The sequence below is a fragment of the Fistularia commersonii genome, chromosome 1, assembly GCF_037954325.1.
Source record: "Fistularia commersonii isolate RoL2024-O1a breed Wild chromosome 1, RoL_Fcom_v1.0, whole genome shotgun sequence".
Taxonomy (NCBI): Eukaryota; Metazoa; Chordata; class Actinopteri; order Syngnathiformes; family Fistulariidae; genus Fistularia; species Fistularia commersonii.
Genome location: NC_141284.1, coordinates 19,881,636 through 19,905,030, shown reverse-complemented (window position 1 = coordinate 19,905,030; position 23,395 = coordinate 19,881,636). Strand labels below are relative to the sequence as shown.

The window sequence follows — 23,395 nt, the reverse complement described above, 5'->3', positions numbered from 1 at the left end:
GTTTATTTGCATACAGAATGGGGAAGTGAGACTATCGACGCTGCTCCCTGAGGGACCTTCCACTGCCAGATGTGTGCGTCCACTCTCGATGCGTGTTACTTGTGTTGGTAAAGGACTCATGTTCACCATAGTCACTGATTTGACTTGATGACTTATTTCAGGCAAAACCTTTCGCTGCCACCTCACTCAACCCCCAAATGTGCCTTACCCTTGGAGCGGCACTTTCACTACGGTTGATATTGTGACCACCGATCACCCCGATACGGTGTTTCACGCTCTACCACCAATCGGGGCGTTGGCTCTGCAACCGTTGTAAAGAATAGCGTGTTGCAAAATGTAAGAAGATCAAGTTTCATAATCTTGTTTGATGCACAAGTACTGGTGGAGTCCGAGCTTAACTGGAGAAAACTGATAAACTCACCCAAACTGAAAAAAAAAAAAAAAAGCTTGTATACACAGAGTGCCCAGATATATACGGAGGGTAATACAATGATTGGGGCTCTGCATGCCACCACATTGAATTTGAAATGAAACAACTACAACAGAAATTAAGTGCAGACTTTAAGGTTTTATTCAAGGGGTCGAACAAAATGTATGATAAAATATGTCGGAATTGTAGCTATTTTTATACAGACGCTCCTCATTTCTGGGGCTCAAAAGTAAGTAGACAAATAAACACAACCTTAAGTAAAATATTACTTTTCAATATTTTGTTGAGAATCCTTTGCAGGCAATGACTGCCTGAAGTCTAGAACCCATAGGCATCCCCAAACGCTGGGTTTCCTCCTTTGTGACGCTTTGCCAGGCCTTTACTGCAGCTGTCTTCAGTTGTCGCTTGTTTGTGGGTCTTTCTGCCTTAAGTTTTGACTTGAGCTAATGAAATGCATGCTCGATTGGGTTGAGATCTGTTGATTGACCCGGCCATCACAGAATATTCCACTTCTTTGCTTTAAAAAAAAAAACAAAAAAAAACCTGGGTTGCTTTTGCAGTATGTCTTGGATCATTGTCCAATCTGTATTGTGAAACGACTTTGCTGCATTTGGCTGAATCTGAACAAAAAAGGTATATCCCGATACACTTCAGAATTCATCCGACTGCTTCTGTCACATCATCAATAAACACAAGTGATCCAGTGCCACTGGAAGCCATGCATGCCCAGCCATCACACTGCCTCCACCATGTTTTATAGAAGATGTGGTGCTTTGGATCATGAGCTGTTCCAATTCTTCTCCAAGCTTTCTTCTTCTTCTTCCCATCATTCTGGTACAGGTTGATCTTAGTCTCATCTGTCCAAAGAATGCTGATCCAGACCTGGGCTGGCTTCTTCTGGTGTTTTTTGGCAAAATCAATTCTGGCCTTTCTACTTTTGAGGCTGATTGATGGTTTGCACCTTGTGGTAAATCATTGTATTTACATTACATCTTTATGGTAGATGTAGATACTGATACACCTACTTCCTGGAGAGTGCACTTCACTTGAGTAGAAGAGTTTTTTTTCTCCATCCACCACCATCTGCCTTTTTGAGTTCCCAAGCTCACCAGTGCACTCTTTTTTTTCTCAGAATGTACCAAACTGTTGATTTGGCCACTCCTAACATTTCTGCAATCTCTCTGATGGATTTCTTCTTTTTTTTTCCAGCCTCAGGATGCTCTGTTTAATGGTCTGCTTTGACCGCATGTTGTGCGTTCGCAGCAACAGCTTCCAAATGCAAAAACAGCACCTGAAATCAACTCCAGAACTTTTCACTGCTAAATTGACGACAGGTTACCGAGGGAAGAGCCCGTGCAGCCTTGTTACGTTTTTTTTTGCAGCCTTCTGAGTCAATTGTCCAATTACGTTTGGTCTCTCGAAAAATAGGCGACGACACATTAAAAAGCTGCAATTCCTAAACCCTTGCTCCAATTTGGATGTGAATACTCTCAAATTACAGCTGAGAGTGTGCACCTAAACCCATATCGATTATATAATTGTATCCTGAAAATGTTTGCGTAAACAGCTAAAATAAACAAAACTTGTGTCACTGTCACTGTTCCGGGCCTAACTGTACATGGACAGGATTGGTTTGCAGAAAAGTCGCGTGGGCCGCAGGATCACGCCTAGCTGGTGAGACCCGCCCATGGCTGTTTGAAGTCACATTCACTGAAGCGTGTCCGACAGCACATGGCGCTCACAAATATAGGTCAGCGTCAACAGATCCGTCTGGCCAGTGAGCAACGAAAGGCTCCGGCCGCCATGATCGCCATCCATTATCTATGGATTGTGCATGATTAATGAGAGGGCGAGAGGGCCAGATATAGCCGTACGCAGAGTACGCAGATCCTCTCGTCTGCACGGCCGAGAGATTTGGTGGTAAATCATCCGCTGGCACGAGTGTATCATATCGGATTGCATTCGGAGGGAAATGCTGGGTCTTTGTTTTTCCATCCCTGCATGAATATGCCCAGACACACACCCAGAGGGCAGAAACAGCCTATGCCCTTCGCTCTTTTATTGCAGTGAATAGTGTTTTTTAAGGGAGGAACCCAAATGATACGTGGATGTTTCATCAGAATAAAATTATTTACAAAAGCCGACATCGACTAAAAAAAAAAGCAAACAAAACCTTGATAATGCAAGTCATGGCACTTCCCCTTTTCGCTCCCTGCTACAGACAGCGTCTGCGGTATCTTCAAACGACCGGTCATCAATCTGTCCACGACAGATTATGGGGTTTCAACCCGACCCGACTTCGATGCGCATGATATACGAGTGAAAGGAGGCTCGCAGGTAGTTCCGTCATTCGGCCGAGACCAGTCGACTCCGCTGCCGCTAATCGGATAAACCTAGACGCCCTTCCAACTGGAGCTTGCCGCTTTTCCTCCAAACCTCAAGTGCTTAAAATAAAAGCCGTCGGCAGCCCCTACCCGTGCAGGCTTATTATTTCCAACTGTGTTTGGGCGATCCACGGCTTTGAAAGTCATTTCACGGTTTGATTGCTTCCAGCTGCTCTCCCGAAGGAGACGTCACGACCCGACGGCGGGATGAAGAGCTGACTTGCCGGGCGATGTGCTGCCACAGAATGACTGACTGGCTCAGCTGGTCCCTCCGAGCAAGTTAAGGGCCAGCGCATTCTCCGCCAGCAGCCAGAACTCTTTCCCAGGTCTGCTAGAACAAAGTGACGTCTTCTGTTTTCGCGGCTCCTTCTCAACGCGTCGCTTCGCTTTTTATCGCCGGGTGTCCGAGAGCGATTGGTAAGAAATTTGAAAAGGGCGCGGTCGGTGCAGAAAGTGTGGTCATTCCTGCATTTGCAGCTGGAGTTTCTGGCAGCGTATGAAATCGCACGGCCAGTGAGAGCTGTATTGTTGAACCAGAACAAGGTTGTGGCTTCTTAAAGATGAACGAGTGCCATCAGGTAACAGACTCTAAAACCTATGGCTGTTAACAGTACAGTGTTTTTGCATTTATGAACAAATAAATGATGTGGTAAAATACAGGGGTATTCATTAATAAGCCCTGTTTTTAGCTCCTAGATGACCTTCTGGAACCCAGAGACACCTTCGCTCCCCTGCTCTTTCCAGGAAACCAACCCTTAGCATCGGAATCTAGCTAGCCTGCCATGATAGCGTCTCTTCTTGTTTGTGAAATAATAGTTCTCGATTTTCTTTTTCCAGCTCAAACCACCGTTGCGCATGACTCCTCAGCTTTTATCCCACGAACCAGATCAGATATCGGGTTGATCTGAGTGGACCTGCGCAATTTAAAGAGTTCTTATAAGTCAAGCGATATATGGAAATGAAGCGTCTGACCCGGGGGCATGTAAGTGTACACCGAAGCTCCAACAACGCCCATTTGGCGTGCGACTCGGATTTGTGCCTTATCGTTTGCATTCAAATAACCACCTCAGGCTCGCCTCCACTCTTCACCTTGGCAGATTAAAAGTCATTGAGTGTTATATGTCTGATACCCTAGCACATTTCAAAGAGCTCATTAGAGACACCTCGACGCAGACGCGGCTTGTAGATATATCTGCCTGACTTTGAGCGTTTCAGGGTCCCTGCATTTGCGGCTTCTCCAAACACACCGGCCACTTTTGCTGTAGGTGAACGCAGGCATGTCAGTCTGGGCACCGGCAACGTCATTAGGCTCCGGAAACATCCGTCCTGCTCTGTTTGCCATGTTTGTAGTTCACCCGGTACGGGGATAGAAAATAGAAGCCCTTTTTTCATCACATTCAGTTTTACATGCAGCACAACATCAGCAAAGTTTGACCATCATGGGTGAACCTTGAGCAGAAGGTCCAGCCAGTGAGCAGCGCCAGGGGAGCAGTTAGGGCTTCGCTCACCAGAACATTCCCAAGTCAATCTCCACGCTTCGCCATGTCGAAATCAAGCAGCGAGCCACCGCGAGCACCGTCGAGGCTCTAATTCGAGTCTCGCATGGAAAAAATTTACAACATAAATGTGGATGAGGGCACTGCTGCATTCTGCCGGGTTGGAAATAAAATGAAATTGTTGCTATTGAAGCAGGCTGCCGCTGCTGGGCTGATTCCCGGGCAACATCTGGCCCCTGACGTCTCCCAGTCGGGGGCAAAACTGTTTTTTTAGTGGAGACTTAACAAAACTCGGGGCCATCCCGGTGTCAGATTTGAAGAGCCGTTAAACTATTCACCTTGCTGACGGTCCCACCCATGAAAAGTCCGACCACATCACAACTATACTACAACTGTCGATTGAGATCTCCCGTTTGAACTCAGCTGCAGATCTGAAATTTTTCTGTTAGATTTTTAAAATGAACTGAACCAGGACACTAAAAAGTGTGGAACAGGGAAAGAACATGATGTATACTTTCAAACTTGGCCTTCATGGTGATCTCAGCTCCACGCCTGAGAAGGTTTAATGACTGCAACATGTGATGCAGCCACTTTGACCAAATATGCCCCCGGACAACCAACCACCTCCGGAGCTGCAGCTGATAGTTACTTGTGAACACCGCTGACAGAAATAAAACATATATTTGTTTTGTTTTTTTAATGGGTCAGGAACATCTATTCAAAACTGGACATTTTAATCTAGTGGATTTCTTGGTCTGGAAAGAAGTGCCAGCCCTCAGCGTCAAGGAAATCTACCAATTACATACGGTCACGTCGGTTAGACGACTGGTGGAAAACCCCTAAGCGGCCGGTCCAGTGCCAGTTTACATCAATCCATATCAATAAAATGATTTGTCGATTTTAAAAAAGCAAAAAAAAAAAAAAAACCCACTCAACAACAGCAGGGATTTCCCCTCTGCGTGACTGTATACAGGATAGGCAAGGAATAAATGTATTTATGCATTGACCACTTGATATCAGACATTTATATTCGACGTACCTAATCCGAATCATCGTATCAGTCGCTAAAAAGTGTGTTCTCAACGTTGACGTGGGCGACACATCCTTCACAGAACACGTAACAAAAACACAGCATTGTCTATCAAAAAGGAGACGGGATGACTTCAAAACACCTCCATGGTCGTTGAAATCCTTCGTAGTGGCAGAACATTTGTTTGCTTGCTCAGACCCTGTTCGAGCCACACTCAACATATTTCCTCTACCCGTCAACAGGAGACAATGATGGAGGTCGTCTTCGAACAGGAACCTCACGGACAGACGTTCTTCTCTGCCGGGGAACGTTGTTGCTTCATTCATTATGCATAGATCCCTTCTTCCATAACTGATTAAATATGAAAAAAAAAAATTGCCAAGGGGTACGTTGTTCTTCTTTCTGAAGGCGCGGTAGGACAGGGGGCGTTAGCTTTGGTCCAAGCCGTTCAAGAGACACTAAGCCGTAACATGAGAGAATACAAAATATACTTTTAAATGCCAGCAATGCTAATCTCAGGAAATCTCAGGCCAGATGTAAACAGACAAGAACCGGGGACAAACAGGGAGATAGAAAATAAGGAAGTGGACTGAAGGAGTGGTTTGTGGTAGATTGCTGTCTCACTTCTACAACTCTGCCGAGGTGTCTCCCACCTCAGGCCGTCCCACAGTATAATAAGCGTCTGAGATTTGCTTTTGACGGTTTCCGCCTAAACAGCGGCCCGGTCACGTTAAAGTTCTAAAGTTTCAAATCCTCATCCAAATTCTGATGAATGAATTTGTGGACTGAAGCGGGGAGGAAGGAAGAACAGGCACCCGTCGGCGAATTCACCCCTTCTAGTTTAATACATCTTTGTAAAATATTTGAACCCCTTGCTCGCTCTGCAACTGGTGACATTCCTGGACCCGGTTTGGCCTTAAGTACCGCTGCCGAGCCTGCGGGCAAAATCTACAATCCCGGAAAGGCTTTTCCCCGACCAGAGGGGTGACGACGCCGCCTTCCTTTCCTCGTATTTAAACATAAGCTCACCCCCCTCTTAAAACCTGACGACGCAGCCGTTGGCGCTCATGTGTGAATCAAAAACACGTAGATGTGTGGATCTGGATGCAGGTGCCAGTCAGCGTTTAGCACCGGATGGGACGGGGAGGTGGGGCTGCAAAGCGGTTCCTCTTGGAAGCTTTGACTCTCCACTTGGCTCAGCTTTGAGAAGGAACATTATAAAATGATACACAGATTGGCAGTGGAGGGGGTGTTGTGAATTCACTGGGAGACAGAGATAACTAGCCTCCTCCAGCTCATTATTGATTGAAATATGACATGTGTGTCAGGGCGCACAGGATGCAGGGAAAACGCTTGCGAGTGCCGCTCCCCCCTTTATCTCGCTCTCATAACCTTTTCTGCAATGCATCCTTTGTTATGCTTCTCCCGTCACTTCCTGCACGTAAAACCCGCTTCACCCGCATTCAGGGAATTGCGGCTAATGACTCTCAAAATACGATGTCTTTTCTTTATCATCGCTTGGTGCTTTTTTTGAAGGAAAAAAAAATCCCCACTGGTTGGTAGAGAAGTTTCCAAATAACAGAGGGAGGGTGCAAGAAAAGGAAGTTTGTTTAGCTGAGCAGGAAGAGGAAGGAGGCGAGCCTTTATTACACTCTGATTCAGTGAAACGAGCCTGAGCTGCTTTAATATTAGATTTGTATTCAAAGATTTGAGACTCAATCCGGGGCCAGTCAAGTAAAAGATGTTAACAGTTTGCAAAAGTGACCAAAACTAGGGAATCTGCAAACAACTTGTAAATAAGGCCTGGGATCAATATAGAGAAAATAACAGTTAGATGATGAATAATTCCCTGGCTAGCTGTCAGTGGATATACTGCAGCCCCATTTTATCACCTACCTGTCGGTCAGAGAAGGACTAACCCGTCATTTATGCAATCATTGCATTTGCCTCTGGTCGGGCAACGAGGCAGGCGAACCACCCTCTGGATCAACCCGCGAGAACCGAGGCCAACCCTTGAATACGCATTTTCCATGCCTGCTCCATGCAAACTTGCACAGGCTGCTGGGGTAACATCACTTTTCATAAATAGTACTGCTTCCTCCACTCCCGGAGCGAGGCCCAGAGAGAGAGCGGAGACCAAAATAGGTTCCACTTGCACAGAGAACATGCCGGCACCTGAGCCTCCGGTGGCGTCAGCGCTGCGCATGTTTACCTGTGGGGGACGTTTACGACTGACCTGACATGACCTGACAGGAAACGAGACTTCTGACCAATGCCGAGACATACCCCTAACCCCCTGCCCGTACTCCACCCTCAGTCCTGCAGTGCACAGATGGCACCATCATAACCCCGTAACATATCGATATGTATGTTATTTCTGAAAAAAGCTGAAGTTGAAGACTCGGGGAGACTAGGCCCATTTGTTTGGTTTTGGAGGACAGGCAAAGCTAAACTCACAAATGCTCATCTCATTTCCCAGCTGTCACCGATCGGCAGTCGGTCGGGAGCGGAAGAGGAGAAATGCGCCGAATACATGCCGCTCGGCATGTATTGCATTATTACTTTCATTCATCATAAAATCGGCATACGGCGTGCTATGGAATACACTGTACGTCTGTGTGTCGGCCTGATGCTCTCCTTTCGCTCCCCAGCGCTTCAGGTGAACGACGACGTGACAACCTGTGAATGGCCTCATCTGCTCTGACTATAACCCTTTTCTTTACAGAAAAAAAAATTGCTGATTATTTGTCAAAATGGGGATCCCTGTGACCTGCGGCTATTTTTGTTTGTCCCCGCGAGCTGGTGGTTAAATGGAGACAGTCATTAACATAAAACAGTGTTTCTCCTCGCTCTTCCGCCAGCCAACCATGTGAATGGAAGGCCCCGTTCTGCACGGCTTCATCCCATTTCCAGCAGATGAAGACCGCAGTGACTCACGCTGATCCGCGACTCCCGAGGCAGACGGAGGAATCAAGACCTCGGAGTAGGAACTCAAATCAAACCCTGGTCTACGCTCTAAACACACATCATTGTCACGCTCCTACAAACCACTTCAAGCAGCTGCACAAACACCTCGCTGTTCCGGGCGGGTAGACAAAGAGACGGAGCATTGATATCTAATGCCCGTGGAGAATTTCAGAAAAAAGCCGATGACAAGCTTGTTAGCAAAAGGAGCGGGAGGAGAACGGCGGGCTGGGAGAGAGACAAGAGATCTTCCACAAAGAGAACGGTGGAAGCTGAGAGGACTGCGGTAAGAAAAGCAACGTGGAGAATCAAACGGGGCTCCATCCGCAGGCATTCAAAGCCCATCCAGGGCTGGAGGGAAACGGGAGACGTGAAATGTCTGCTGGCATTCTTCCACATGACGTGACTCCGCACACACGGACAGACGCACGCGCGCACACACACACTACCTGCAGCCCGACAATGTCATGCTTACTTTAGTCAAAAAACAACCAGGATGTGAGTGTGTGCGTTAAGCACAGCGACAGAGTGCACGCACAATGACGGAAAAACAACAGTTCTCTTGTTCGCTGCGCAAATACAACAAAGCAGCGACTTTGTTTTGTGCCACTTGGCAGTACCGCTACGTTTAAACACAGACCAGAGATAAAAGAAAAAAAAAATGACAATTTGTCAAATTCTACGCGACAAGTCGTGAGTGTGTTTACAGGGAGGGGAAAGAAAAAACAGCGAATAGGAAAAGTGGAACACAACCTGGATGTTCAAAAATGCTAAAGACACACATAAACACACACGCTTTAGAGGCGCTAGCGTGGCGCTCTCCTCTCTGAGTCGATCCACACACCACACTCCGGCTCAACGGTCAGGAGGGCTATTAATAACCATACAATCAGCTATCGGCCACAAGGCAGTCAGCAGCAGCAGGCTGGAACCAGGTTCACGGTGTGTGTGCTAGCGGATGTCTTTGCTCCTTCCTTGAAGCGCAGTAGCACAGGGCAGGCGAAGACTGCACGGCTGCTCTGAGGGCCGGAGCCGAGCATCAGCGGGGAAGGGTTTTAACAAAGTGATACCGGCATAGCAGGATACCGTTACAAAGGGACAAGAGACCTTGGCGTGACGCAAGCGGGCCGGCAGACAGACGGGTGCTACCACTGCGATGTGAGAGCGACAAGCGGAGCAACAAAAGGGGAGGACGAAAAGAAAGAGAGAAATCCAGCGGGCATAATAATTGGCCAAATTGACATGTCAAAAGTCTCAAGTGGAACGCGCACCGCCTCGCCTTTGCACAGCCACATCTGCCAGCGAGATTTGTCTATTGCATCCTTCCTTCTTTTATGTGGCTCTTGTGGTCTTTCCTGTTTTTTATTTGTCAATGGCTTTTGCAGAAAAACCTAAGGGTAGCCCTATGGAGAACCAAGATTCACCACGAGAACAGGCTGTTGCAGAAAGTACGCAATAAACGTTACTGTTCATTTAGTGCGTGGAGAGGAAGTGCCATGCCGCACTGAATGAAAGCAGGGCACTTCCATATTTGCCGTATTCATTTTAACTAGCTGTAAATCTTGGTCTAGACAGACGAAGAATTATTCAGCAGTATAGTCGCGTGAAATACTTTAGGGCTGCATAATGACTACGTTTGTTTGGGAGACTCGATCGGCTGCGACGACTCGTCTTGCATTTGAATCATTTCGACCTTCTGTGGCCTTTGCTTGTCTTTGACTTGCAGAGGAATAACACGTAGGCGCAATCTGTGGCCATAAATGCAACCGGGTTGCCATGTTTAATCCTCATCTTTGATATAAACATGCTAAAAATGTCTAAATAAGGCTTTCCCTGTCAGCTCCTGTGAGTCAAACAGAAAAGACGAGAAGCTCTGAACTAAGGCACCACCTGGGCCTCGTGTTACTTTTGGCGCTAGGCCACGACCGCTACTCAACAAAGCACCCATTAAACATTCACGTTTTAATCAGTAAATCATGTCTGATCAGGTTCTGGATCAAGAATTCCATCCAGCTGATTTTAAATGTGTTTGGCACACATCTGTTCATCTTGTGTTTTGTAAGACGTTTCATTAGTTTAATGGATTGGCATCTCGTCTTAACAGGAAGTGGATCACTTATATCGTAACTCCCGATACATCGGGCGAGTACACAACTCAGACCACACGGGTGACGCTTTTACCTGTTTTCGCATGTTTACGACTGCCACTGACACCACTTATTTTGGCCCATCCCATAAGACGATCAGGATCTTTCTGCCAGCGTTGGCTTCCCGCTCAGTGGTACGACAGGCTGACAGTTGAAATTGAGGGGGAAAAAAAGGCGTGGGTAACCGACCATTGTTGCCATGAATCCAGATTGGTTGTAAACCTGGTCTCCGTCAAGGAAACATATTCGCGCTAGCAAATTGGTTTGGGGTTTTTTGGGGGGCTATACTTCAAATACAGTCATAATCAAAATAAAGTACAAGCTAACTATGTCAGGCAACAGTTCAAGAACCCTGAAGACAGAGAGGCCAGGAGCTGCGAGCTAGCGGTATCTAAATTGATTTGTGGTCTCTAAGATGCCCATCGCCGTGAGAGAGGAGCATTTCACAGGGAGAAAAAGTACAACATCCACCGCTTTGGCGACTCCCCAAATACTAAGGGGGGAAAAAAAGTCAGTTGCTATGATACAGCTTACATGCCAATCCTCTGTGGCGCATTGAGAGTGAAGGGACCAGATTTAAATATCGGTTCTCTGGAAATAACAGTTCTTTGGCAGGAATCGGCATTCAGATCTGATGTCGTGACCGTTCGCCGGGACGCAAGTAAACTAGATTTATTAGATGGGTGATAACCTGGTTAGCTGACGGCTGAGCGTCCCAACTGAAGGTGGCGCAAAACGCTGGGCTTCCCGTAATGTTTCAAAACATTGTAAATGTCCGGATGATGTAACGTACGTCTGTTAAATAACGGACATTAGCCGACGGGGCCGAAGTTCTGCGGTTGTTTTACCACAGCGCTGCTCCAATACGTCACTGCGGACACCATCAAATATCCCGGCAAGATGAGATGAGAACAACTTCATTTATCCCGAAGGAAATTGTTGTGCCAGAGTTTCAAGTAAAAACATAACAGTAATAGATAATAGTAGAAAGGCGGAAGAATAAGAAATATTATGAAATATAAATTGTCTTATCTGTTAACTGTTAACTACAAAGATGTGTCACCAGCAACTGGAACACCTTACTGTTTGAAACCACGTCCACGATGACTTGCAAGATGCGTTTGAGTTTGAAGTGAGATGTTGTGACACAGTCCCAATGACTTATTTGACTTTAGTATATTTTCCTTCTACTCACATTAGCGATGTAAAAATAGGAACAATCTCAAGTGACAATCGGAAGTGACGTCACTGTGACGTCAAATGAGCAATCCCTATATTTATTTGCCCGGCTAATGATCGATAGACAATTATCATCAATCAATTCATTGAAGTTTGTATTTTGGCTGTTTGCATTTGGAAGACGCATCCCAGGGTCAGGCCGGCACAGCAACATGCTGAGGTGTTGACCAAATGTGATCTGGGCGGCGGACCTCCACAGAGTAAGGTGTTTTCGATCGAACCAGGGAGAAATGCGGGGCTCTTCAGTATCAATCGAACAATTCTAAACATGCTGTAAAAATGATGCTAGCATTAGCAGACTGTCCTGTCTTCTGACTGTGAGCAAGTGCTAACAACACTGTACTGACGCCCCAGCCGCTTTGGCATTTTTGATTACTGAATTATTGAATTTGTTGTTGCAATAGCCAAAGTGCTGTTTGTTACACAGCGTTTGGTTATTGTCAACTATCTCATAGCTGTGACAGTAGGAAACTAAGCTTTTCTTCACTGCATGAAAAGGAGAGCCTTCTGAAAATGATATACGGCAAGTAAATCCCCCTGTGATGTGGTAGCTTATATATTTATAAGGTTTACTATGATTTGCATATGCAGTATGTTCACACGTAATCTTGACTATAAGAAAGTAAGAAGAGATAACTTCTTTATTATTAGCCAAGGGAGAAATTTGCAAATTACAAGTTACATTTCTAAGCTTTTGGTTTAAAAAATAATTAAAATGAGGCTGTGGTTGAAGAAAGCTTCTTTCACTTCCTGGTAAAACCTCCTTCATGCTGTGCTGACTCACATTCACCTGCAGAACCACAGCCATTTTACAAGAAACGTTGGTGCACAGCCACCTGGGCTGAACTAACGGTACCCACCGCAAACATACATTCAAACAATCATCCCAGTGGACGATAAACCCCTTCCAGCAGATTTTATATTGCTATTTATGATACGGGTTATCAAGTTCAATGCAATCAATCTCAGAAGCCCCTGAGTGGTAAGCACTGCATTTTGTAGCCAAAGTTTTCAGATGAAAGCACAGGTCGGCCTCAGGGATGATCAATACTCCAGACTATTTACTGGGGATTAGGAGCACTTGAAAGACTGCAGCAAAGTCTTGGTGAGGCGCCTGAATCGAAATCTATCCGTTCCAGCGAAGGTGGGTCAACTGAGGACCCCGGTAAAGTGACTTTGCAAAATATGCCAATAAATATTCATGTCCTCTTATTCATATTCGACGTGTCAGCCTGTATCCCCAGCCAAGAGCAGTGAAACAATCCTATCAGTATGTTATCAAACGTATCATCGGTTAAACACACAGTGGCAGCAGGGACGGGCCCGGTAACGAATACCAGAGGTGGTCAAGCTTAGTCTTACATCCTTGACTATCTTAATTTGGGATGTGATCTAATTTTCAGGGGATTTGTACCAACTGAAGTCCATGACAGAGTGTTTTCATTTCATCCGCATGAATATTCTATGGGACTGCAAGAGCACAAATCTGATTTTTCATCAAATTATTCAGCATTTTTCAAGAAAAGTGCATTTTCCATTCAGTGGATAACTGCAGGAAGGGGAGAACCTTCCCCGTCCCCGGTGAAAGGTCGGCAGTGGGCAACTATCGGCCGGAGGGGCGTTTTGTAGCCCCACCATGGGAAACGGTCCACCCAAGACTTCCATGGGTTTTTATCCCCAGTTCTCACGGCACATTGCCCACAATGGACCAACTCATTCAGGTTTTTCCTGAATCACAAAAAATTGGGTTTTAACTCCTTTTTGCAATTGCAAGTTACAGTATCACTTCTGTTTCCTGTTCTGGCAGCGTTTTAATTCCGTGATGGGTGTTCAAAGATGGGCCGTGACTACCTGACAACAGTATGCAGGTTGCTTCACAAGTGCTCAGCGCTAATATTAGTCAGACAACAGCCATGATTACAAAACCTGGCCCTTTCTTTCCTGACGGCCCCCTCTCTGCCACGAACACAAACCTGACCTGTCGAGGCATGGAGTCTGACAGCCCGCTGAAGGTCTGCTGTGTTATCTGCCACAATAGCGTTAGCAGCAGGTGGAGCCTGAACAAAATAGACTTGTTTGTCCAGAGGAGCCCACGGACGCTTGAATGGAATGAGATGCGGGGACTCTGAGACCAAGTCGGCACTATGAGCTCATTGTGGTATTCCTCAAACTATTTCTGCGCCATTTTCGCCATGTGGCCCGATGCATTCTTCTGAAAGGACAGTCTCTATGGAGAAGTGTGCGGCGATGTTTCGACAGAGGTCATACGTGGCTTCGCCTCGTCTTCACCATATTTTCCTCAACTAAGTTTCTCCCTCTGTTTTGTAGCTCACTTTTGATGCTGTCCTACCCTTAGTGGTGCTTCCAGCAGTGGACAGCATGGTGACACTGCATGAAGCCTGTTTGCAACAAACTGTGACACCCTGTATGTCTGAAACCTTTAAAGAACAACTAGCAATAAAATTTCCAGCAGTTTGAGCCACAGAAGCTCTTCCATTGATCCATGATTGAGCCTTGATCACCTGCTGTCTCGCTGCCGGTTAACCAGTGTTCCTTCCTTGGACCAGGTTTGGACGGTACTGACCAAGAACATCCCTGAGAGCTGTTGTTTCAGTCATGCCAAATCACAATATGACCCTGGTTGAATTCGCTGAGATTCCACTCAGTAGATACAATTTTCACTTGCTGAGAAATCCATCCCAGTCACATTGTAAGGACTTAAAACCATCGTTCACGTCAGCTGCCAGAGGTCACGGTTTAGCCAACAGTTGTATATTTCGTATTTATACTTTGGCTAACCTTGTAACTAACCTACATTTGATGTAGACAAAAACTTTGATTTAGATTGTCCCTCCCCAAAACACACACATCATATAATTTGAGGTCTGTTACATTTATTTAATAAATATCAGTGTATAAATGTCATTTCAGTCGTAGATTGATACCATCAAGGGGCTCAACTGAACGCCACAGGAGGTCTTTCCTACCTGAGGCTATCAGACTTTTTAAATCCTCTTCCTTCAGCCAAAGGGAATATTCAAATCTTTGTACTTTTTAAGACCTTAAAACACTTTATAGCCTTAACTTTGACACTTTATATTTTATTTGTATTTCTTATTCTCCCTCCTTCCTACTATTATCTATTATTGTTATGTTTTACTTGAACTCTGGCACAACAATTTCCTCCGGGATAAATAAAGTTATTCTAATTCTTATTCTTACTCCTATTCTTATTCTTATTTTGGAGACTCTTCACTGTGGCCTTAGGGCCTCCAGCCATTTACCTGTCGCTCCACACTAAACTTGCTGAGTGTTTTGGCACAGTATCGAAATTGACAGTAAAAGCACCGAAAAAGCTGCGCCTAGAAATTCTGTCCATAAAAGTTACGAATCGGTGACAAAGGGCAGCCCTGTCGGAGTCCAACTCTCACTGGAAATGGGTCCGACTTACAACCGGCAATAAGGACCAAGCTCTGACACGATCATATAGGGACCGAACAGCCCGTATAACGGGGTTCGGTACCCCATACTCCTGGAGCTACCCCCCACCCCCCCGGGATTGCCCGCGAGACACAGTCAAATGACTTCTCCAGATCCACAAAATACATGTAGACTAGTTGGGCAAACTCCCATGCCCCCTCGAGGACCCTGCCGAGGTTATAGAGTTGGTCCACTGTTCCAAGACCAGGACGAAAACCACACTGCTCCTCATGGATCCGAGGTTCAACGACCGGGGGTGAGGAAGTCTCTGAAGTATTCCTGCCACCGATCTATAACATCTCTAGTTGAGGTCAGCAGTGCCCCGCTTCCACTGTACACAGTGTTGACAGAGCACTACTTCCCTCTCCTGGGCCGCCGGATGGTGGACCAGAATCTCCACAACACCTAACGGAAGTCGTTCTCCATGGTTTCCCCCAACTCTTCCCACGTCTGTGTTTTTGGTTCAGCAACCACTGAAGTCGCATGCCACTTGGCTTGCTGGTACCTTTGGAAACCCACAGGCCAGAGAGGCCTGATAGGACTCTTTTTTTTCCCCTCTCTTCACCTGAGAGTCCAGGACATGCGGCTGCAAATCCAACAATATGACCACCAGGTCAATCAAAGAACTGTGGCCTAAGGTGTGTTGGTGCCAGGAGCACATACGGACACCTTTATGTCTGAACACGGTGGTCGTTATGGACAATCCGTAAGGAGCACAGAAGTCCAATAACAAAACACCGCTCGGGTTCGGATCGGGGGGGGGCGTTCCTCCCAATCCCGCCTTTCCAAGTTGCACTGTTGTTACCCACGTGAGCGTTGAAGTCTCCAACTAGAACGAGGGAGTCCCCGGTAGGAGCGCTCACTAGCGGCCCCTCTTGGGACCCCAAGAAAGGTGGGTTAACTGAACTGCTGTTGGGTACATAGCCACAAACAACAGTCAGAACTAGTCCCCCCCACCTGAAGGCGGAGGGAGGCTACCCTCTCGTCCACCGGGTTTAACCCCAATGTACAGGCGCAAATTATACCATGACTATTTAAAAACAAAAGAAAAAAAAAAAAAAAAAACAGCAAAGAACTACTAGATTACTACTAGATTTAAGGGAATACTTCTCCACACATCGAACCCTTTTTCCTGTCACCCGCGTGCCCAATTTCAAATGAATGAATGCATTTATTGTTTGCAGGTAAGTGGCGGCAGCCATCATCATCATGATCCTTTAGAGCAAACAAGACAAAACCATAAACTATTAAGGAACAGCATCGTCATGAGCACACTCAGATGCATCAGTAATAATGATGAAAATGGTTGCAAAAAGCAGCCAGTTTCATGCCATGAACTCATATCAGGTCACTATGTTAAAGACTGCTTTACCGCCATCTAAAAAAAAGTGGACAGTAATAACAATAAATGTTTTTATAACGCGCTTTCATCAAAGTGCAGTAAAAATAAGAACAAGAGTAGGACACCATATGACAAAATCCACATAAAAACCACACTCCGGGTTTTTGCTCGCCAGGAATGGCCGCGCTGTCGACTCTTTGTCTTCGACCCAATCCTGCAGAACCCGTGGAACCCGCGCGACGGCAAAACCCCTGATCAAAACGGCTGATTTGGTACCGCTGCTGTTTAGGCCGGTGTCAATGACACACTAATGTAACAAGCTAGGCAAGACTCTCCGCATTTCCCAGGAGGACCGGGACATGCTTGTGTGGGTTGTGCACCATAATCACCGCTACAGCCGGCAGCATTGTATTAAATGGAGCCCAGGGGGAAGAAATCAATTGGACGGATAAGCCCCCCCCACCCCCACCCCCCGAGGGTGGCCAATTAAAGACAAAGGGGAGGGAGGGAGACTCTGACAAGACTCAAGGGTCTTTAGAGTAAGACCAGGGGTCCCAGGCTGGCTGCCCCGGGGACTTGGTCAGAGGAACATTGAAATTCTTCAGCTGTCCGAATCCCTCTGATCATAAACTCTCAACATGGTGATGAAAACGTGTTTATTATTAACCTAATGCCCGACACAGACCCTTTGGATTGGCCCATCGATGGAGAAAACATCCCAGTTGCACTGTAATATAGAACCATCCACTCATAGTTGGTGTTGATGAGCTCTAGGAACCACATCTGAACCTTCTGTAGACCTCAAGTTATACCTAGATTTGATGTTGAGTGGAGGCATCACCTGTTGCCAGGTGAGACCATCGTTCCTATGTGGGTATGATGAGAAATCACGAACCATCCCTTGATTTTGTTTGGTCATAGGCATGAAGGGACTGAATGTAACTTTTTTGCATCTTTAACTTAAATCCTACCAAACAAGCTTCTCTGCATACAGCTGTAAACTTCAGCTGCCAATCCAGGAATCATACACAAGTCAGTAAGTAAGAGGGGGCAAACTGTAAAAGACATAGAGAAGGAGCTGACCTCACCATGGGCTGGTGAATAACAAACAGCACCAGCAACAAAACCAGTCTCGTAACCGACTGTGAGGAACTGTAATCCACTACTTTCCACATACAGATGAGCGGTTGTTAAACAGGGCGGGAGGTATTTTGTGCTCAACAGGCACGAAGCGACGGCGTATCCAGTGTAATGCCGCCAAAGGTGAGGTTCCAGCCACGGGGATTCGTGAAGGACTGTGAAGTCAGCACATTGGATGGCATACGCGAGGTCACAACAATCTACTGAACCTGCAAGGAACTCAAACAGTGGCACTTCTACAGCTGAGAGATATAGTTTAAGTCGCACCGAGCTGTTGAGGTTTATTGGGTATCTATGAAGACACCAGTGTGTTTGTGTCCGAGGGGTTGGGGGGGTCCCCTGTGGGGTACAGCTGCCGCATATTGAAACAGCTGCAGCCCTGTCGGGACCTCGCAGCTGATGCTGCAGTAACAAAAGTCCTGCCCGGGAGAAAACATTTGTTTCGAGCACGGTCCAAAGACTAGAACCCTTTCTCCAACTCCAAGCATGATGTTTGGAATCGTCCGACACCGTCCGACCGCAAAGGCCTGCTGGGTTTGCAAGTCACCTGGTTCCTAAGGTTTGGGTTGACAGGAGAATCCTGGGGGCAGAGAAAACTAGCAGACCAAAAATCCAGCCGTGTCACCCAAAGAATCATACCATTAGTGACTTGATCTTCATCATTAACATCATCAGCAGCTTGTCTTCCCGTGAACCTGAAACTGATGGAAGTTCACCACCCACCCGAAAGGCACGTGGAATCATGTCAAACTTGCAAGGGTTCAAAGTGGCTGAGGTTCGAAATGTGTCATTTGGAGAAAACCATTGTTATCAGAAACCTGCACCTAGAGTGGGAGAACAAGGTGCTGGCCAAGGGTCTGTGGTAACCACAAACAAGGACAGGGGCCTCGTACGGAGCAGTAACAACATACTCCTCGGAGGGGACGGGCTTGGTGTGATAAAGGCTGACAGAGAGCCAGGGAAGAAGAGAGATGGCAAAGCAGGCGCTCAGTTCAGATTTCACTCCCATTATAGCTTAGGCCAGTGCAGAAGCCACTCTCCCCCATGGGATGCATACTGTCCTGACAACATACAGCAACACTCTTGTACAGACACACTCTGGTCGCTTTATAAATGGTGCCATTCAGATTGTACTGTATCTCTCAGACCGTATTGATTCCCCTGCCGTCTAGAGCGACGCGACGCGCGGATAGCAGGCGGCAAACGAACCACATCGTCAAAAAGGGCGACACCTATCCGAACACCATACCGCCCTACCACCAAACAGGAGCGGTGTTTGTCAAACCAGCGAGGTCCCGCGCCTATCGAAATAGCACGACAGGTTAAAGCTGAGGCTCATAACTCAGGAGAGTCGATATCAACCTTTCAATTAACAAATAAGTCGCTGACTTCTTATATCCCGCATCGACTTCCTTTAACTATAGTGCTGTGGGAATCTATCTTAACTCAATAACCTGTAGAGCCAGTTTATGACTATCTGGAGTCCAAGGAACAGGTCGTCATCCCAAGCCATGCAGGCCGGTGTCTGCACAGGACAGATGTGGAGAGCTGCTGCATTTTCTGACAGCTACTGCATCATATCCAGCTCGGGAATGATTTGCGGCACACGGTCTCATCAATGCAGCTTGACAGCGCATTTCCTTTTAGAAGAGCCTTTTCCAGAAAATCCCATCATGTAGCATTAGCCGTACAGCTAGATGCATTGGCGTGTATGTGCTACCTCGAAGGCAGTTAGCCTTTTTTGTTTTTCAGAATGCAAAACTTGTACTTTTGATAGAGTTGTCTGTTTGCAATGTTCCTGGAGAGCAGCACGGCTGTAAGGTGGGGAGAGGTAAATAATCGTTCAGCCGGCGGAACCGGGTACGTGAGAGAAAAAAGATGAGTCGACCGGTTTCTTGCGTTGCCTATCAGAAAGGCAAAGGATACAAAAAAAACTGGGAGTAGGAGGAAGCAGACTAATATTCCTGCCAACACGCAGATAAGAAAAGACGGAAAGCACGGGAGCCGTCCGGTTATTTTCAGAGCTACGAAAAAACAAGGCTAGTCATTTAAAATGAAATTCAAGAGAGGCATTTCATTGGCTATTATACACTATTCATTTGGGGAACGCGTGTTCGACACACTTTAAGAGGCAAAAGCAGTGGTTAAGTGTCGCGTCGGTGACTGAGATGAACTTTACAAGTATGTTAGCTAATAAGAATATCACAGTGCATGTTTACACTGTAAATATTTGTGCACATTTTGACACTGCTTCAACAGATATACACCCTCGGCTACCTGCTACGCGGCCATAATCCCAGATGGACACGATGCACCACACCTACTGAGTAACCAGCCTGTCACAATGCTTGAAAAGAAGGTCCAAAGGGCGTGTGTTCGAGCCCACACTTTTCTGTAGATGCTTGCCGAGACTATCGAGGCAAACAATACCAAATCCAGATGTTCTCCTCACCCCTCCATCTAGTGGAAAGCCTATTTCTCACGGAGTACAGCCAGATGTTTGTGGGTCCCTGACTTGAAACACCTGAGCAGGAGGTCCTTCTCATCCATCACAGGCCTCTGTGGGATCCCTGCTCTCTGGCTAACTTGCGGTGAATGTTAAAGAACAATTTAACTGCTTAATCCAGATTATTCTGTTGATCCGATGGAAAGCAGATGAGGGGGGAAAAAAAGGAGGGGGGTTCCACGGACCCTGGGATTATGCTGTGGCACATCGGGAATCAGGAGGAGACAAAAGGCGGTCTAGCTTGGAGGAGGACTAGCTGATGGAGGTGAGATTCTAGGCTCTCCTGATTCTTCAAAATTTGCATGGACCTACGAGGCTTCGCCAGCGTTTCAGACATCAGCGGGACTTGCACGCATTGGTTAGCTAACCGAGGCGGGGTGATGGGCCCGGGGGGGGGGGGGGGGGGGGTCTGCATTACATATTTATCCCGGACGGTGGAGGGATCGATAATCTCAGCATCCGAAACCCTACCTGGTCGAGAGGAAGGTTGATGATTTCGCTGATCGGCTGCAATAGAGTGGATCCGGTGCACGATGCGGTCGTTTGGGTGGCCATGCTCGGTGGATATCCGTAAATCCCTTCTCTCCCCCACCCCCCACCGGTTCACTTTGCTCGCCTTGGGTGCTGCGACGATGGACGCACTGCTACCGCCGCCGCCGCCGCCGCCACCGCCGCCGCTGCTGCTGCTGCTGTTGCAACGGGCTGGACGGTTGTCATCCACGGCACACATCCAACAAAGAGTACCGAGCTACGTCAAGATAGTTACCCCCCCCCCCCCCCAGTACTTCGGTCCGTCGTCCTAGAAGACGCAAGGCTCCCTGTTTGCGTCTTCAAAACGCCAGTCCTCCGCGCATTTCCGATTCGTTCAGCGTGATAACTAGCATACTGATGCGTTATATCTGTTTTGTTTACGAAACGACAACAAGCCTTGACAGTTTTTCGTTGGTTTGGGAGGTTTATAAAGAATGTCACGGGTTCTCCTGTTGCCAAGCATGCGTGTGGTGCGAAGTGAATATCCACAATTTTCCCGTGATGCTGACACTATTCCACCCCGCTCTCGTCTAGGAACTCACAGTTGGATCCACCGCAGTCAAATATCGAATAATTGGCATTTGGCTTGTGTAACGTGGTGCATCTTGTCGATCGCATATCTTTGACGGCGAGAAAATGGTGACGATGTGGGCGGGGGAGAAAGCGTTTTGGAGAAAGTGGACTCAATTGACCAATCGGATCACTGAGTAGGCGGGTTTTGTTTTAATTGACAGGCGTGCGGACGAATAGAATTACAGCTATTTAGCGCCGACGCGTTGTCCTCCCCCCACCCTACGCGCACACGCACACACACGAAGAGGAAAGATGTGACGTAAGGGGGTCATTTGGCAGCATCCGTGTGAGGCGGCGGTGGTGATGAAGCGATGGTGGTCTCCGGGGGGGACCGTCATGTCCGCATCTGCAGCGGCGCCGGCGCAGAACGCACCGCCGGAAGTATCCAAAGAAGCCGGAGATAAAAAAGAAAAAGGGGGAGGTGTATAAAAATCAGAAACATGACAATTCTCTACTGTCACTGCAATCTGGGCCTCCTTGTTTCAATTCAGGGCTTCTAAGCATGTTTATATTGCTTATATTCTCCTGTTAACATGGCTTTTTAACTTGATTTTTATTCACTGCTTTTCTACTTATAACTGCAACCTGAACCTCCAAGTGTTTGGACTGCAGGAGGAACCTTGAGAACCCTAAGGAACCCCTTGCAGACATGGGGAGAACACGGAGACTCCACATTTTCAATGCACGTGTTTCTGAGACAACCACATGTATGTCATCTCACGTAAAATCTACGTTTTTTGATTGTTATTTTATTTTTATTTTTATGGAAGTCAAACTCAATCCGCCTTAAATAATGAATAGTCCAGTGTCTGCGTGTGGCAGACTGTGTCTCTGCGTGTGTCTCCACCTCCTGGTGGTTCTGGTTGTGTTCTCCAGAGCGCCAAGCCTCTTCTGCAGGTTTCCATTGTGGACAGCAGAGGACGGCACTCAGCAACATAAGGAAGAAAAATGTTTGGCGAGCTGACAGAAACTCTGTAATGGTCATAGTTTTGGGAAATTCTTTAATATTAATGTTTATCCACACTTCCCACTTCACAACCCGTACCGTCTCCACTGTCTTAATGTTCTCAAGATTTCTCCTCACATCTTAATTTTTCTTGCACTAAATCTCCATGTCAGCAAATACCAGCCCGTATGTAAACACACCAGCTGCCGAACCTGTCTTTGTAGTTGCCGTTAATGGAGCAACTTGCATCGTTGGGGAGAAAAGCTGGAAAATGAAGAGACCTCAGGAGGGATCCATGTAGTATACCCCAGATTTCCTCGCTTTCTTGGAGTCACTTCACATTTTAAAATAGGTCAGAAGAATAGCAGGAAGGTAGGATTTAAAGAAAGCATTCAATGCCATGTTTCAGTTTAATGAGAGCTTTTAAAGCCAGAAGTAAAGGTAAAGCCATGAGCATCCGGAGGTGGAGGAGGATCACTTTGGAATCTTACTGAGTATTCCAGCTCTACAAGTAACAGAAACAGTTTATTTCTCATAAAGTGCATTTTGAAATAAACGGATGACTGCGACTTCTTTGTGTCTTGAGACTGCCTCTGTTTCCATGCGGTGGACGATCGGGGGATCTCGGCAGTGACATGTGAAAGGATCAGATTTTGCAGTAAAATAATATCTGTGCACACAAAGGCGGGTACAAGAGATGGACACTAGCATTGCACTTCTTCAGTGGCCACAGCCAATCACCTGCCTCCATCTAACCCTCTCCTCTCACCCCAACTAATTGCCTTTCCTCCTCCCCTCCATCCATAAACCTCCTCTCTGGTCTTCCTCGAGAACACTTCATCCCTCCTCTGTCCATGTCCATACCATCAGTGAGACTTTTAGATTTTCTCCACCCTTTGGACCGTTGTCCTGCACCCCCTCCCCCCTCCACCCGGAACTGCATTCTTCCAAATAACATAAATCCTTTTTTTTTTTCAGTAGTAAACCAAACCCAGTGAAAACCACTGTGCCAATCCTGTTTTAATTTCCCCCTTTTCCAGAGCACATCTGGAAGCAGATTTTTTCCAGCTCAGTGCCACACACTCTCCAAAAACACTCATGATGCTTGTCACGAACAGTGTGATTGAGCGGGGGGGGGGGGGGGGGGGGGGGGGGCTTACATAATCACCATCAATTATTTATAACAG

At 46.8% G+C, this 23,395-nt stretch overlaps 1 protein-coding gene and 1 long non-coding RNA gene across 5 annotated transcripts in view; one reads left to right on the top strand and one right to left on the bottom strand.

The window, feature by feature from the left end:
• Nucleotides 1–20,850, bottom strand: part of mboat2a (membrane bound O-acyltransferase domain containing 2a) — a 36,439-nt gene extending 15,589 nt beyond the window's left edge. For both annotated transcript variants that reach the window (XM_086153565.1, XM_086153575.1), the window contains exon 1: nucleotides 20,630–20,850. In XM_086153565.1, the coding sequence (XP_086009691.1) occupies nucleotides 20,630–20,713 (84 nt within the window). In that variant the 5' untranslated portion in view covers nucleotides 20,714–20,850. The remainder of the gene's footprint in view (nucleotides 1–20,629) is intronic.
• On the top strand, nucleotides 2,988–5,690 carry LOC147237755 (uncharacterized). Of its 3 annotated transcripts, none has more exons than XR_015106847.1 (3): nucleotides 2,988–3,392; nucleotides 3,652–3,796; nucleotides 5,583–5,690. It is a non-coding gene; the product is annotated as an uncharacterized LOC147237755 (long non-coding RNA). The 3 variants fall into 3 exon arrangements; XR_015106839.1 differs by having other exon boundaries at nucleotides 3,504–3,796; XR_015106844.1 differs by having other exon boundaries at nucleotides 2,992–3,231.
• Nucleotides 20,851–23,395: the final 2,545 nt, after the last annotated feature.